At 37.5% G+C, this 17,637-nt stretch overlaps 1 protein-coding gene across 3 annotated transcripts in view; it reads right to left on the reverse strand.

Annotated features, from left to right (window-relative positions):
• Positions 1 to 534: 534 nt before the first annotated feature.
• USP45 (ubiquitin specific peptidase 45) overlaps positions 535 to 17,637 on the reverse strand; it is a 58,006-nt gene continuing 40,903 nt past the window's right edge. Inside the window, exons 10-18 of one of the 3 annotated variants that reach the window (XM_071548800.1) lie at positions 17,404 to 17,485; positions 16,333 to 16,424; positions 13,906 to 13,962; positions 12,479 to 12,622; positions 10,518 to 11,187; positions 8,771 to 8,868; positions 8,291 to 8,377; positions 7,684 to 7,837; positions 535 to 6,358 (exon numbers count right to left, since the gene is read on the reverse strand). In XM_071548800.1, coding sequence (XP_071404901.1) covers positions 6,225 to 6,358; positions 7,684 to 7,837; positions 8,291 to 8,377; positions 8,771 to 8,868; positions 10,518 to 11,187; positions 12,479 to 12,622; positions 13,906 to 13,962; positions 16,333 to 16,424; positions 17,404 to 17,485 — 1,518 coding nt within the window. In that variant the 3' untranslated portion in view covers positions 535 to 6,224. Of the gene's footprint in view, positions 6,359 to 7,683; positions 7,838 to 8,290; positions 8,378 to 8,770; positions 8,869 to 10,517; positions 11,188 to 12,478; positions 12,623 to 13,905; positions 13,963 to 16,332; positions 16,425 to 17,403; positions 17,486 to 17,637 lie in introns of those variants that run through there. The other 2 variants (XM_071548801.1, XM_071548802.1) reach the window with 2 other exon arrangements.

Raw genomic sequence — 17,637 nt, forward strand, 5'->3', positions numbered from 1 at the left:
AATTACAGGACTCAGTTCTTAAAAAGGGAACAAACTGTCCACTAATCTGTGACCCGTGTCACAGATGTCTGTATGGCCAAACTTCAGGAGCGAAGATTTGGGCGGGGCTCTCCCCACGTGGGTGTGCCCTTCCAGCCTGCGCAGTGGATTTTTTAGGTGGGGCACACCGTGCGCAGAACTGGCCCCACTGTTTAAGTGCTGAGGTCCATTTGCCACGGCCGAGCGAGCTTGGACAGCGACAGGGAAGTCCTCAGGACTGTCACAGCACCCGGTACTAACCGGGGCTGACCCTGCTGAGCATCCGAGATGTGACGGGATGGGATGGCAGGGAGGCATTGAACTGGCAGGGGACGGTCCCCACTGAGACTGGAAGGCAGGTCCTTGGGATTTGGAGTCTGGAGTGCTCTCCTTTACACCACGGGACCGCCCGTGCCACAGATGGCAAGGCAGGGAAAACAAGCGGTGTAGCTTCAGTGTTCAAGGACAGTAATGTTGTGATACAAGATGAAAGGAAAAAAATACTTTTAAACAATATAGTGTTCCAAACGGGATGTTTTATTTACATGTTTGTCAAATAATATATAACAGATGAAAAGCCAAAATTAATAGATGAAAAATGGCAGCTTTACTCTGAGAAACTTGTTAAAGCACCTAGGATAGAGTCAAAAACTGATCAGACTTGTGTTTGTTTTTTAAATACAGTTTGTGTAAGACCCTGTTTACTTAGTAATATTTGCAATTAGAAAGCTACAAATAAAATGTACCATGCATCAGTACTGTAGTAAAATTCTAAATCTACTATTTATTATTTAAATACCTGCTGAGCAGAGTCAGACTATTGGTTCAAACATATGAAAAAAAGGAAATGAATGAAAACAAGATGAAACTTTCAACATGCTTGATTTATTGCTCACAAGCATTTTGCACTCAGTGACAGGGGGGTTTTGATTACTTAGACTGTCTTTTGTAAAAGTGCAGGCATACATGAACATATCAGGGATTATTCCTATGCATAAATGACAGTAGAATCAGAACTCAGCTCTGTGGAATGGCTAAACAGGGAATGGCAGACATGCACTTGGTGGTTTTGTTACAGAGTTCACTACAGTGATCCCCAGGTTACACAGCTCAAACCCAAAATATTGCCTACCCTAGCAAAGAAATGAGGTCACTGTTAAAAAGTCATAAACCTACTCAAAGCAAATGCTTCTCTCTTTTCTTTCAAAAGCAGTACTAGAAAAATATTGGAAGCTGCCACAGATATAAGAAACATTCTTGACACTTAAAAAGTTAGTTTTTCTACTGCTATGCATGAAGACAGAAGTGTTTTTAAGTTTACAGTGGAATGTATACCACATAGCCTTGAAGTAGTTGCAATGCATTCCAAATGTTGTAACATAGACGTTCACTTGTACTTTTTACATAATCTTGTGCAAGGGAAGTGCTTTGACTTGCACACACACACATCCATCTGAAAATATATTGTATAATCTTTCTTTACAAAAAAACAGATTATGAAGCATTTTAAACAATCACTTCCCAGCATTTCTGCAGTTTGTTTATATACCAACAGGAGAGGCACCAACAGGTAGAATGACAGCCTAAGACACGGTAAATAGATACAGAGGAAAAAATAATCCATTCTAGAATAATTAAATTGAAATAGTTGTACCAAAAATTAGTGGCATTTCTTTCACATAGATATATAAATCTTTGTACAGATGCATAAATGTGTGCAGGGTACAGCAAAAGAGTGTCCAGCTATTGAAAACTGAGGAATATCAAATCTTTTTTTAATAAGGGCTCCTGTAAAGCTGTTTTTCTGAGGTGTGCTATTTCAGTTAAAATTGGATTTGTTACTTTTTGCTAACAAAAGAGTTGTATTCAAATGCTTTGTTTGTTCCCATTTTAATACATCTTAGAGTTTCTCCTCAAGAAATTATTCTTTTCCCAATCCTGTTTTGTTACCAATATGTTCAAGTAAGATTTTTATAATGGTTTGAGAATGTAGATGCATTAATTTCGTGTTCCCTTATGATTCAGTTTGTGTTAGTATAAAAAAGAAGTCCAAAGAGAAGCAAATGGTGAAGTTAAGACATTTCAGCCATTTAATGAATTTATAAACCACTCTCACCTGCTACCACTTGAAATCCATAAGCAAGAGCACTTCATTGATACACACAGAGGGTGCAGATGGGGAAAGGGAGGAAGGTTTGGCAGACTGCGTGGATTTAATTTTCTAAACAAAGGCAATTACAGTGTGTACATTTTGGGTAGCAAAGTTCAGGGTTTGTTTTTCCTTCACCACTATTTGTAGCCCTTTCTTAGGAGAACAGACTTATGCAAACATGATGTCTGTACATGTATTGGTGTTAGGTTAGTATAATAAAATTCCCCATCACTTTCTGCCACATTTGGCATAAATTATATATAAATCCAAAGACAACTAAGTTCTTTCTGAGGAGACAAAACTTACAATCTGTACTAACTCCTTAGGTGATGCAGCGGTCTCTGCTGATGTCTCTGTTTGGGGAAATTTTTGTAGGGGTTCCAATTTTCCTTATGCAAATCAAGGTTTACTTACTGATGACTGAGGGAATATTTAACTTGCATTCTTTCTGTTTTAAAAGCACTGTCTTTGACTGGTCAGCAAAAAGCTGCTCAGGAGTCACAGCTTTTCTCAGTTGCCTGTACTGCAGTCTGCAGGCAGAGCCATGTGGTGCAGGGACAGGCCAGACTGAAGCTACAGCAGCTCTTCCTGTGAGAGCTTTGTGAGTTCACTGAACGCAAGTGATGGGACTGGGAACCACTAGATTGTGGTTAAGGATCAGTGAAAGGAAAGACATTGACACAAACTATTATGCAGACCCTGAAAACATAAAAGATGAGACTGATGAAGAAAGACAGCAGTGCCCTTGTGAGCAGAGAAGGGTGGTATGAAGAGAAAGCCATTTCTAAGCTATTCCATATGAAGATGCAGGCCACAGTGCTTTCTCCCACTGTGCTTTCCCAGGGTGGGGGACCACAAAAGCACAGTGTTGCTCTGTAAGAGTAGATGCAGTAGGCCTGAAAAGATTTTTGGTTGGTAACATAATATACTGTAAGGAGAGTCTTTAACTTTCAAGCTCTTCACTTAAATTCTTTAAAGAGAGAGTAATCAGGCATTGAAATGGGCTGCCCAGAGAGGTGGTGGATTCACCATCCCCGGAGGTTTTTAAACTGAGATTGGACGTGGCACTGAGTGCCATGATCTGGTAAATGGACTGGAGTTGGACCAAGGGTTGGACTTGATGATCTCGGAGGTCTTTGCCAACCCAATCGATTCTATGATTCTGAAAACACGTAGCTTTTCAATAGTGTGCACACATCTGGCAGTTGCAGGAAACTACAAGTTCCTAGACTACAGAATCATATTTAACATTCTAGCACACACAGGATGTACACCCCTCTTTTCCCAGAATGCTCTGAGCTTCTTTTGCAATTCCTGATTTTTAATTATAGTAAGTCTTAAATATGCACATTTATGTACAATCAGTTGCTTTGGAGGCAAATTTTACACCCAAACCCTCTCAAACCTATGTCTTAAATCACACTGTGACTCGCATCTAAATTTGTGTATGACATCTTGCATTTAGTCATCATTTTTCATTTTGAAGGCACAGCTTCACGTATTGCCCTCATTTTTAGAGAATATTTCCTTCTATAATATTTTCGTACCAGTTCCTGACTCTGAGCTTACTAGAGCTTCTGCTAACACAGTTTTCATTTCAACTCACAAAACCTCATCCAGAAGGAACAATGCTGGCTATCTTGGATAAAGGCATTGGCTTTTTTTCCATGTCACTTTCTCACCATGTTCAATAAATTAATACAAGGAAATGTTCCCTGGCTGTTAATGAGATAATCCTGCCAGCATCTTTTATGGCATCCTAGTCAGTATGTCCACTTGGGAAAATTTCAGTGGTCCAAACAGTTTGTAAACTCCGTTTAAAAAGAAGTGAAGACCAGCCCAAGAATTTCCTGAAAATAACATAAAAAGTAACAGATTAAGAACCTTGTTCTGTTTCTCTCCTAGTTTTGCAGTCTAGGGAGGCAGTTCTAGGCAAAAAGAAGGAGATCAATACAGGTACTTAAGTTCATTAATTTTACACAAGTCAGCAAAGTGAGGAATGTGAGGCCTTAGCTGGTCAGTCTGTCTGCTTTAAAGTGGAGGAAATGCAGTGCATCTGTGCCCTCCTAGCAAGATTATGTAGCAGAATGAAACTTAGTTGCTATGACTGTTACCCAGAGCTAATTTTGAGTTTTGCTCAGTTGTCTACAATGAGGAGGAAGGTGAGTGTGTAGGTAGATGAAGGGTATGGGAAGATAAGAAGCTAAAAGAGAATTAAGGTACTTCCACCAACTCTTACCTAAACATTGGTTTTTGTTTTTTTTTCTTAGTGCAGACTCAGGTTAGGATGTGGTCAGCTGGAATACAGATGTCTAAAGCTGACTGCTTGGTTTCTCTGAGTTTTACTACTTTTGGGTAGACTGAAACAATTTCAATTTGTGGAAGGAAAAAATTACTGTTTTGGCCAAAATGCATAGTCTAATTGCAGCCTAAACAAAGGAGCTTTCCTTTGGAAAATAAAATCCTTTGCAACCAGGGGCTCATCAGCATTATCAGCTGATATGGCTTAACAATTCTTAGTGTCTCCACAAGGATGTGCAAGTAATGTGACTGTAAAACACACTTCAGCAGTCTGAGCAAATGCAACTGTGGCAGGTCGTGCTGGGTTTTTATGCAAAGGAGTGCATGCAGGTGGGGTGAAGCTCTGAAACAGAACTAGAGAACAGGACAGGCAGGCAGGTCGGTCTGACAACACATGGGGAGAGACAGCAATAGGGGCAGCATGCTTTCTCACAAACCCCCACATCTCCATAAAAAGGAACACAGCAATCAAAAACCATAGTTTTTTCTGTACCAAAGAGCAAGTAAGACAGGATGGAACTGTTACAGAAGTAATTTGTATTTAAGTAACTGCTTGTTAATAAATTAATTACCACATAACTTCAAAGTGGTTATCAGATCTTGACCTTCAAATTAATCTGTTACTCTCCAGGATGGAAATGAGAAATTACCAAAAGAAGTAACAACTGAAACCAGGGCAGTCAAACACTCTACAGAAACCAGTTGCCACTAAGACACCTGCTGTCCCCCGCAGCTGACAAAAGGATGTCCAGACATGTATCAGAGGGCAAAAGGCATCATTTACTGTCCAACACACACACAGTGCAAAAATAATTTATAGTTTATTACTCCTGTGAGAAAAGTATTCAGGAACACTTAAACAAATTCATGTTTGGAACCAAAAGTAACAGAATTTACTGAGTTATGCTTAAACTCCATACTTATACAAGCTTATATGCTGTACATTGTCATAATTATGAAGCTGAAAAATTACTAAATACAGAAGTATTTGCAAATAACTTTCCTACTAGATAGATAAATTGATGGATTTATGGTGTGTGTATATATCTCAGAGGATATACATATGCACACCAAGTATATATTTATATTGAAACAGGAGCACATTGCTATACCATTGCCAGCTGGAGACAGCTGAAAGGATACTGGGTATCTGAAGATTCACTGTCACTTAGTAGAAATCATCTTTCCCAGTCTTTTCCCAGCTCTTACTGGGAAAGTGCACTGAAGTATTACCCAGAGACAGCTGTTGTTACTCCATTCTGAAAGGACTTTGCTTTCCAAATACTAAACGTAGAAGAGACACAATTTGGCAGGTTCCTGTTTGCAGGAATCTTAAGAGCTGACATCCAACCCAGTGATGGGAAGGGTCTGGACTAGATCACAGAAAACTGAAATACGCTGTATTGTTACTGTACACCAGCAAATCCAGGCACTTAACGCTTCTAGAACTATAGGTGAAAGATTATCTTTATTATAGTCAAAAACAAACTTTCCCTAGACCTCAGTAGGATAGGACATCATCTTACATTCTAACAGTACTGTATTTTAATGAACCCAGGAATTTTAAATGTTTGGCAAAGTGCATACTTTAAGAGAACTATTCAGATAGTTGTCATAGCTTGACTGATTCAAAGCAAACACATAAATTCTCTACAAGATAAAGGCACAACATTTACAGGTACTCTTACCACTGCAGCTTTAAGTAAGATAAACTAAGTAACTGCTACCATCTTTGAAATAAAATTGTTAAGAATTATAGTAATAATCTTTCATAAAAAAGTAGATATGCTTGTGCATTTAGTACTCTTGATTCTGGAACCACCTGAACGTGGGCATCACTAACATAGACCCACTGTCCTCCTGAGGCTCCCATGGCTTCTTTTAAACCTGAAATGCAGAAGCAAAAGAAGTTGTTTCTTGTCTTTATTATCATCATCAAACAAATATAGTGAATATTTCAAATAGCAAGAGAAGCCTCAAACCCATAAGAATAATTCATTACTTAGATGCAGTCCACTATTCATAGTTTGAAATTTACATGTCAAAGAGCAGTATAAGAGAAATTAGTGGAAGACAATGCTTACAACAAAAGCATGCTGCCAGGGCTTTTTTCAGATTTTTTTGGAAGGCCTTAGACATTTCAGGGACAACTTGCTGAGTATATACTAATACAGTATTATACTAGAATACAACCAGTTCTGACATAGGAAATCTTATTTTGAAAGCTGACCAGTGTGAAACTGAAAACACAAAAATATCCAATTTCTTCTAGTAATCATTGCAAAACAAGCATAAGACTGAAGGAAACTTCAGTTTCAAGAATAATTTAAAAGATTGTCTTTCTGGGAAATGAGCTTGAAATGTAAAGTGATACCACATAGTATAAACAGCATAATATTTATTCTCACTCCCCCTCAAGAAGGGAAATAGTAAATATATTTACCTAACTTGGACAACTTAACATATTCTTGCCCCAACAGATCCTTCACTAACACATTCTACCTTGGAACCTTATTTCATTCTGCATATCCAAAAAATATTAATAAGAACTAGTGTGCTGTTCTCAAAATACCAACAGAAACCCTACACCAAACCTTGTCTCCTCCATCAAAAAGCTTCTTGCTGTTCACATTAAACCAGAGGATTCCAGATTTTTAAGCATTAAAAAATTTTCAATCCTAAGATAAATAAAATACCCAGATATTCAGAAAATTTAATTTAATGTCATGGATTTGACTCTTGTACTGAACACTGTCAAATACCGAATATGCCAAATAATTACATTTTACCAGGCACAACTGTTCAACTGGGTATATTATTTTGAATAGAAAAGAGAGGAGAGTTTTCTGTTTAGTAACTGAGTTGGAATTCCATTATTCACTCAGCTCTATGTGGAATTAATAGCAGAAGCAGGTCATGTACTGGGTGCAACAAAAAAAGAGTAATTCAAAGAATCATATGTTGGTTTGGATTGGAAGGGACCTTAAAGATCATCTAGTCCCAACCCCCCTGCAGGGATCCCCCCCCCACCAGACCAGGGTGCTCAGAGCTCCATCCAGGCTGGCCTTGGACACTTCCAGGGATGGGGTTTCTACAACTTCTCTAAAAATCAGAGAACAATCTGAGCTAAAATATTATTTGCTATAAATCCCTGTAGCCAGGGGTTGCTTTTGGTTTTACAGAGAGGGAAAGGATGCTCTGTTTGTACATACCCAGAACATTTTTAGTGGTAGAAATGTGCTCTAGTAATTTCTTGGAGGATGTCCTGACTTTCACATATGCTGCATAATGACCACCTCTCATTGACCCACTGTGCTCCACTATTCCATAAAGACTGTATAGCACTCTGGCACCATCTGTAACATTCTGCATTCCCATAAACACAGAAAACAAGGGTGAATTATTTCACAATGAATTTTACAGCCATCTTAACTAGCTATCAACAGTATTACGTCAACAGAAGAAAACAGACATCTGCAGCATTTCCAGTGGTGAAATACATCTATTACAAACTTGCAGTAATCTTGTTAGTTGAATTTAGTTACCATGAAAGCAGTAATACTTGTCCTTAATGCTGTTGGATACACCAACACCGTCAGGGCACCACAGCTTAACTAACACTAGTTAACATCTGTCATATTCTTGATATGAATGGAATTGCAAATAGTTACAATTCCGATCTCAAGACACTATATGAAAAATTCACTCTATAATTTCCCTAGAAAAGGAAGGAATCATAATCATTATAAATCCAGTTTTACTTGTGGTCAGGACAACAACTGTCGAAGCACAATAAAAGAAAAGATTTAAAATGGGTACCTTGCAAGATGCAGCACAAAATGGTGCTAAATCTAAAATCAGTGGGAAATCCACATGCCTGTTTACTTTCCGTAGACTCAAACCAGCCTTCCAAAAAAAAAAAAAGAAAAAAAATTACTTGAAAATATATATTTTTACCAGGAAGCTTTTTAAGGCTAAGATGTTTCAGTATACTTATAAAAGTAACCAAATCCACGAATAAGATTGTAACTGATTGAAACATTCTTTGTTATGTTTCACTGCAGTGCCTGCTACATATAGGCATGATAGACACTTAAGAGGTTTCCCTGGACACATCTGAACTGTGCTAATTGCACTCTGACGGTGTTACAACAATCACAGAAACATCAGCATGTTTCAAATAGCGGTTCTACCTGGTCTCCATACAAAAAGCCAGTATCACTATGCACAAGGACACTTAGAAAACTCCTTGTTCACCAGTCGGGCAGAGGAATGTACAAGAGGGTTTTGGCCTCTTACCTGGTGGAATCTTTTCAGGTGGAGAATAAGAATAGCAGGAACTGAAGAAATCAGAAGCTGTTTCCGAGCATTTGTGTAGACACCTTCCATTTTCTTTTCTGTATTTATGAGTATCAAAATAATTTGTAAAGTGAAGGCAGTCACGTGGCATTTTTTAAACATTTGACAGATTAGATCTATGTTGCGATGATTTTGTACTTGTTACATAAAACACAAGGGAAATTTTGTGGAGTAACTGAAGAATATTTTCTATTTTTTCTACTTGTTAATAAACATAATCTGCCAAATCTGAGCATTAATTTACTAGTCTTGTGTAAATCAGATCAAAAATTGGAAGCCTGTACACTATCTAGGTCAGCTTGCACACTGAGATACCTACATTGTCTGTTACTGTAGCACCCAACTCTCATGTTAAAACCTGAAATAAAGGGATGATCACTGGACAAAAACTGGAAGACACAGGTCTCTTATCTATGCTAATGTCCTAATCACTAAGAGTTTAAATTTCCATTATTCAGTTCTTTCCGAATGATTACATACTTCACAGGTATTTCAGAGAAAGGTCTAAGGAGGGCTGTGTACTTCAGGATGCCTCATAACCCGCTGGCTTGAGTACACAGGACTATGATATGTGGACTCCAGTCCCCATATGGTGCAGAGGACACTGAACACAGGGCTCTTACCAAAAGTAGCTCAGGGGTAAAAGAGAACATGCTATCAGCATTTATTTTTGCAGGAAAAAAAATAATTAATTTACTAGTTTTATGTATGTTCAAAGGAAAATATTTCATTTGAGGTAGAATGGAGCATTTAATGTAAATTGACTTCTTACATATTTTGTTTTAGAAGGAAAAAAAAATAAGATTAGTTGTAAACTGATTTTCCTTTTCCATTTTCCATGGTGCCTGTGGAACCAAAGTATTATTTATATAGTACTTACAGTCCAGTGATGATAAAGGAATTATAAAATAGTATGTTTAGATTAAGTTTTCTGAATTTACTCATGTTTAACTTGTATCTCTCCACATATCCATAAATGCACAGCAAATGGGAAAATTTTTGTTACTGTAAGACCTCCCTTTATATTTTATTGACAAACAATCACAAGAGCTTAATTTTTCATCCTTCTGAATGTCTACACATAAAAAAATCCTCCAGTCCTTTGAAAAAGTTTAGTTTTCATTAAATTGTTTTTCTAACTCAGTGAACTCTAATGGTCTACTTGGGCTATACAAACATTGAGGAAAACATTGTTAAAAGAAGGTAGTTCTCCTTCATCTCCATTCTTACAAATCTTTGTAAGTTTTTTCCCCCTTTCATGAGAAGTGTCTTTTTTGCCCCTTTTCCACACTTAATTAGATTACTTCTCTGAGTACATAAGCTACTGAGGCTGAATATTACAGCAGTTATTTCAAAGCTTTGAGGATTGTAAGGAACAGAAACATGAGTAAAGATTACTATCCAACAATGCACATATTGTTCCATCTTTAAATTCCCTATCTTGGATAGAATAAACATGCAAAGTAAATTCTACGTTACATCTCCATTTATGTTCTAATAAAAAATTCAGTGTTGTTGTCACTGCCTGATGAATTTTTGAGTTGTTACAAGCAAGTTCTGCTTAGGGAGACATTTTCTATTTAGCCACAATGTGGGGAGGCACATGCTGGAGTGCTGGAACAGCAGCCAGCACACAGGTTTTGGAAGGCAATGCTGGTAATTGTACAGAGAGGTACAAGCACTTTACCTGTGGAGTTAGTTTTCTTCTGATACTTCTGTTTTCTTTCTGTGCAGCTCTCACATAAAAGTTTGTTGTTCCCCATTAAGAGCTCTACAGAGGTGAACTGGTAAAGGCAGGACTGAACAGAACATTCCTTTGAGCTAGTTATGTAGCTTTGGGAAAGTGTCTGGAAAGCATTTTGAGGGTTTGGGGATAGTGAGGATTTGTCTACTGAGAACATGGAATTATTGGATAAACCTAATGTGGGATCTCCACGGCTCGATTTTTTGTCTTCATTTACAGGATCACAGAAGCCAAGTTTGGATATGGCACTGGAAATCACCTCTTCATTACTGTCACTTGGCCTGTTGTGCGACATTTTAACGTTAATGTGGCTGAGGTGCAAACCAGACGTGTTGCTGGGTGGGCTCAAAGCTGTTTGCTTAGAAGCACTTTCGCTTTCTGAGGCTTCACTGTCTGCATCAAAGCTGCTCTCGGAGCGGCTGGCTTCCTTCTCACTGCCCTCCGTCTGGCTCCCATTGACAGCTGAGTCAGCTGTTGTGTCTTTGGAGTACAGGATGCCAGAGCTACCTTCCAGCTCAAGCTTTTTGTTTTTCTCCTGCATGATAACAGGACTTCTTTCTTCTTCCTTTGAGGAAGCTTTTCTGACAAGCCGTCTGTCATGGTTCAACTGGTTCTGTAAATTATGGCATTATTATTTCAGTAATAGAGGGGAGAAACAGAAAACAGATTTTTAGTCTAACATAACTTTTGAAACATGACAAATTCAAAGCAAATTCTTGGGGGTTTATAGTGTTTTATATTCTCCATCTCTCATACATTTAAGCTAGTTGATTTTCTTAACATCTTTTTAAACTAATTTTGTATTAGAAACCTACATCCCAGTCAGCGAAGAGCAATATACTTACTGTGAGATCAATACTTCTAATTACTATTTACAACTAATTACTCTCACTTTGTGGCAGCTGTGGATGGCCCGTTTGAAGTGGTATTCACTTAATCTAAGCCTCTAAAAGGTTCTCAAATTTTAGCTAGTCCCCTCGCCTCGCAACTGAGGCCTTAGTCCATGAGTGGCTCCAGAATAAAGTTCAGCTCACTTTGTAGGCACCTGCTGTAGAATTAACTAAAACATCCCTTGCAATTTGTATATTACCTGAAGTTGGGTTTTTTTTAATCAAGATTGCAAAAAGAAAGAAAAAGGTTGCTGCCACAGAAAACTACTCCTTTAGATAAAAGCAGAAAACAAACTTGCCATAATTTTACATGATTTAGGTGAAATGTTTCTGATTCTTTTCTTTCCTTCTTTTGTTTGGCTACCTTCCAAAAGAAATTAGCAACTTTCCTTCCCCTTTGTTTTTCCTTTATTTGAATTAGATCAAAATTCCAGTGGTGCTAGTGGGAATCCTTCCATTCACCTCAACAGTCTGAGCTGTAGGCCTTTTCTCCTACAATGATCAGTTTCTGCACTACTTTTTTCCATCCTTTCTATTGCATGTCCTTTTTCTACTGCTGTCTCATTCCCTTCTCCTGTCATTCTTTTATATGGTTATTCTGTTGTATTTTTATTTCACAAGTATTTAATGTGTTAGGACCTGATTCAGGAGAGTATCTATGGTTCCATCAGGGCACAAACCCTTGCAACTGTCTCAAAATCAACAAGAATTGAAACTAGGTTGCAGAATTTTGTTCTCCTTACAAATGAAACCCTGTAACTGAAAACTAAGTGGTTACCAATGACTGTCAGTTCTCATATGCTTCTAATAATGACCTAAATATTTTTAAACTAGTCTATGTCGGCTACATGTTGTAACATTATGGAGAAACATATCTTTGGTTTCTCTTTTTATGTCACACATGTATACAAAAAAAAACCACTAAGAGGTATCCAAATTCCCTAGAAATTCCCAGTTGTCCTAGAAACTTCAGAATAAACTCAAAATGACTGGTTAGTGTATTTAAGTTCTTACCTTATCTTTTGTTAAAGTGTGTTTCTTGACAATTTTGGGTTGATTATTCAGTGTACTGATAGAAGAAGAGTTATACTGACCAAGATCTGCCTCCTGTACACTTTTAGCTTTACCTGTTCTTCCCAAAGGCACAGGTTTTGCAACCTAAGAAATTAGACACGAAATTAGGGAAGGTGGTATGTCAATTTTGTGTTCCTTTGCAACCTACAGAAAGATGAATGTAGTGGGTTTTTTTCCTTTACTTTAGAAAACGTTGACCTACATAAAACTAATTAGCTGGCCCCCAAATTGTGATATAAGACTACTTTCTCATTTTTTTATCATAAACTCACTGTCAGCATCTTTGAAGAATCAACTGAAAAGCACAAGGAATAAGAATGACCCAAAATTCCAACACATGCATGGCTGTACAAGATGTGACTTAATCAAAGGGGACACAGCTCCCCCATAAGTCAGTCTCTGGTGCAGCCAACCACCTTATGCCATGATGAAGGAGCTCCCACATGCTGCCCATCATGTTACTGGCAGCAGCATGTTAAGGAAAGCAGCCATTATAAAGGAATGCCCATCCTCAACTAAGTACAGTGACTGCTAAACACCCACTGAAATCCCTCTGAAAGAGATCCCACGAAGTTCCCCTGTTACACAAGGTGAGCAGGAACCACAGGAGCCCAGATACACAAAATGCTCTTAAAGCTTTAACTCCTGCAAGCATCTGCACTCAAGGCACCAACAAAGATGAAGAATTTTTTATGAGCAAAACTGGTGTTAGGAGAAGAATACACTTTACTGAGAAATAAATGCTACATTAAATACTCTCCCCTAAATATAGATGAATATATGCAGGATGGGGGAAGAACCACTCCCAACTCACCCCCACTCTCTCAAATGAAAACCCCAAGTCCTGCAAAACCAGACTACAAGCCTCCAAAGGAACAGACTTCCTCTGCAGCTCATGGAGGCATTCTGTGAAATGCTGAAAACACCAGAATAAATATATTCCATGATCAATTTTTACAGTCTTATCCTGTAGGTAAACTCCAGTCCAAGGGACTCAGGTTCTCTAGATGCAAACCAAAAGGCTAGAATCTAACTTCCTGGACCTCCAAAAATGTTTATAATAATTCTGTTCACATAAATATACTCTAGTAAATTAAGCTAATCTCAGACCTATATAGTCTGTAAATTACTATGATCATTCAGTCCAAGTTTGGACTAATTTAAAATATATGCACTTAAGACATTGTATGTCTGTGTATAAAAAGAAAATAATGAGCAGATGTGTAACAGTACATGAATTTATGGACGAAGTTACATTTTCAGGCTTGAAATCAAAACTCTGTGTATATACAATAATATCTTCATAAAGGTATCTAAAAAAAATCCACTGGAAGCAACAGTTACTTATTATATATTCTGTTTCTTACCCTCTCTTCTATTATAGGAAGTGAAAGATCAATGAAAGGTTCTTTTACTGTTGAAATCTTGAAGAGAAAGAGAAAGTGCATTTAAACGCAAAGAACATTACACAGGTTTAGCACATAGCTCCCTTTATTTAATCAATGTATTATCAGAAACTATACAAAGAGCTAATTAGTAGATGTATCAAACTAGAATGAAGAACTTCCCAATAACGTTTTTAAAATGTTACTAAGTTAGCTCTAATTTTTTTCCTAGCACTGCACAAAATTTCAGCATACAGACACAAAGGGCCAGGCCATTCACCTGGGTATGGACACAGAAGCACTGTGGTGCTCAGTTTCTTTGAGCTTCAGACAGATTTTCAAGTCACGTGGGCCCCTGTGGTATAATTTTGAAGAATGTTGCTTTTTAGAGTTTCCTGATTCTGGACACTTCTGCACAGGCGTTTGACCTCATACAGTGTTATGCAGCAGGGACTGGTTAGAGACAGGTGACAGGTTCTAACCTCGTGCCTCAGCTAAGATTAAGTCAGTCTTACTGGTTACTGTCAAAAGCTTTGTTAGCTTTTTTCACACCATAATATATTTTAGTGTTGTTAAAATAAATCCAATTACTGGGGAAAACTGGATTGAAAAAAAAACAACCTTCTTTTTTGTACTGAGGCTGTATTTTGCCATCTATAAACTGGAAACTTGTATATATATGTATATGTATGGTCAGATTTGGGCAAGGCTCTCCCCACGTGGGTGTGCCCTTCCAGCCTGTGCAGTGGATTTTTTAGGTGAGGCACAGCGTGTGCAGAACTGGCCCCACCGTTTAAGTCCTGAGGTCCATCTGCCACGGCCCAGCGAGCTTGGACAGTGACAGTGAAGTCCTCAGGACTGTCCCAGCACCCGGTACTAACCGGGGCTGACCCTGCTGAGCATCCGAGATGTGACGGGATGGGATGGCAGGGAGGCATTGAACTGCCACGGGACGGTCCCACTGAGACTCGAACTCAGGACCCTGGGATTCGGCATCCAGAGTGTTCTCCTTTACACCACAGGACCACCCTACTGGAAACATAGGTATCTTGCAAACCATACCTAAAGACAATCTCTTTCAGCACTTTCCATCTGCCTTTATCACTAAGTTCCTTAAGCTCTCTCCCTTGCTCTTCTCAAATGCCTTCCAAAACTGACTTATCTTACCTCTGGAAAGACTGTGAAAAATAAAACCTTAAAAAAAAAAAAGTAAAAATCATGTTGCATTTAAGTCACTGAACAGAGTCATACCCTCAATTACTGTCACCGTGTCCCTTCTCTTGTATTTGTGACCCTGTCTTCCCCCTATGACATTTGATATGGACTGCAGGCTTATTTTTACCTGTTGTACGAGGGAATCAGGACGGTTTAGGTTCCAGTAAAGCAATAAATGAGATCAAAAGCTTTGCAACTATGGTGACTGACTGCCTGAGGCACCATGTTCAAACAGGGGTTCCTCTAGAGTGTCAGTTTGCATGAAAAACATGAATCAAGATTATCTTGCCAGTGCAGGCAAAGGAAAACGAATACTAAACTCTTCCTCAAAGAGCCACAGCTAGCAAATTCCCAAATCCTGGGTGGGCAGAATATAAGAATCCAAAAAAATAAATGAGACATGCAAAATACATACAACCTCTATTTTTCATACAGGCAAAGTTCTTCATTGATACCAGTAGCACATTGAAGTATAATCTGCACATCACACACAGGTAAATTCACCTGGCACTGCAGGACAGTGCTTAATTTTTCAAATTGATTAATTTACTTAATCTCTATAATATGAAATATAATGTTTTAAACCAAACACAAATGTAACATTCAATTAGAAAAGTCATGCAAATAAGATTTTTCTCTTTCAAACATAAAGAAAATTATAAGGATCATTGAAAGCATTTATGATGAAATGTCAGTAATATTAATTATGAAAGAAATATGTTGTTCATTGGTGTTATTACGTTAATTATAAAACATACTTCAAGGGAAAAGAAGTAATTTTAGCATTTTCCCACTCATACTATTTCAAAATAAGTAATTCCCCATTTTCAGGTATATCCCAGAAGAGCAGGCAGGAGGATTTATGTTTTAAGATAGGCAGGTGTTTTACAAATATCCAATAACACTGGGGTATAACACATACAATTACAGAATTTGGAACCTCCAGCCTTAAGTCAGATGTAAAACCAAGCCCAGTACTTGAATCCTTTTTTAATTCAAAGGACCCCTTTTAGGTTTGGGAGGATAATGCTTTTGAGACGGAAGAAATCATTTAAAATGAGAAACTTTCAATAAAGTCTTGTTTTAACAAACAAACAAGTATAAAATTGGCAGCACAATTTTATACTTTCAAGACAACATAACCAAACCAGTATGTGATCTATTCCACATCAAACCAAATTCCAGAATACCTACATTTTCACATTCCTCACACATGACAGTGCTAGTCAATTCACCAACAAAGATCCTATCTATGAAGTTCATCTTCACACCCTCTCTTCCATATGCTGAAAAAACATTGCCTTTTTTAAATGTGAAAAATAACAGATCCAATGCCACACTATAAGTACAACAAAGTTCTTTCCAAAATATATTATGAAAGCATAATTTTAAACATATTCAAAATGTTTTGAACACAATACAATAACTAATTCACCATATACTGTGTTATCTCAACATTTAAAAAGGTTCCCTTTTATCCTTCCCTTCCCCACCTAATGTAACAGAATAATAATATTGTATCTCTCAAAAAGAAGCCTTTTTAAATAAAATCTCAGTTTTCTTTTGCATATGTTCTCTTGTATTGCCTTGATATAGACACTGGAGTAGCAGACAGGTTGTCACCCTTTCCAAATGGTTTTTTTTTCAATTATAAAACACTAAAAAATGAAACAGAATTCTATTCTAATACATTTCTATGCCTTAACTTTTGCAGATTTGAGAAGGGTGACTTTCAAAACATCTTAATCACTGAGACTTTAATTAAAACAAAATCCCCCAAATCAGAAGTATTGAATAAACAAACACACACAAAAAAATTAAAAACCCTTGTTTTGAAAATAAACATGCCTTCTTTAGAAACAGCTGCCTATCTCGACTTTGTAATCATATTTAGAGTGCTCAAAGTATCAGTCAATGGACAGAAATCAGTTTTGTTCACGGAAGCGGCCTCGGAGCGATACAGTAATTATGACCATATAACAAATATGAAGCAGGCTATTTTATAAAACAAAATTAAATTCTATCTGTCATTAAAAGATGTATTATTAATACCATGGGAGCCTTTATCCTGGATACAAAGATGCAAGTCAGCACATACTAAGCTCCCCATGCTTTAGGTACACACTAGGCGGCACCAGAGTAACACAGAATAGGAGTCTGGTAACTAAAGCAGTTCAGGACTGCTGTTTGCAGTAGGCAGTTCTTAAGAAAATGGTACTTAAAGACTTGTATGTTTTTAAAAGTTTTCAATAAAGAATGGCATACCTTTGACTTTTTTCCTAGTTTCTTCATCTGCTGTCTTAGTAGTTGGGTTATTAAATGCTTTTAAGATACCAGTTTGTATACGCTGTAAGTAAAAAAAATTAACAAGTATTCTAAGTGTAAGCATTCTAAAAACTAGTGATGTATTATTAGATTTTATCTTTTAATATTTTCATAAAACAGGCATAATTTAATATTGCAAAACTACTGTTGTTATTCACTAACAATATCAAAACT

Source organism: Pithys albifrons, chromosome 2 (genome assembly GCF_047495875.1).
Source record: "Pithys albifrons albifrons isolate INPA30051 chromosome 2, PitAlb_v1, whole genome shotgun sequence".
Classification (NCBI taxonomy): Eukaryota; Metazoa; Chordata; class Aves; order Passeriformes; family Thamnophilidae; genus Pithys; species Pithys albifrons.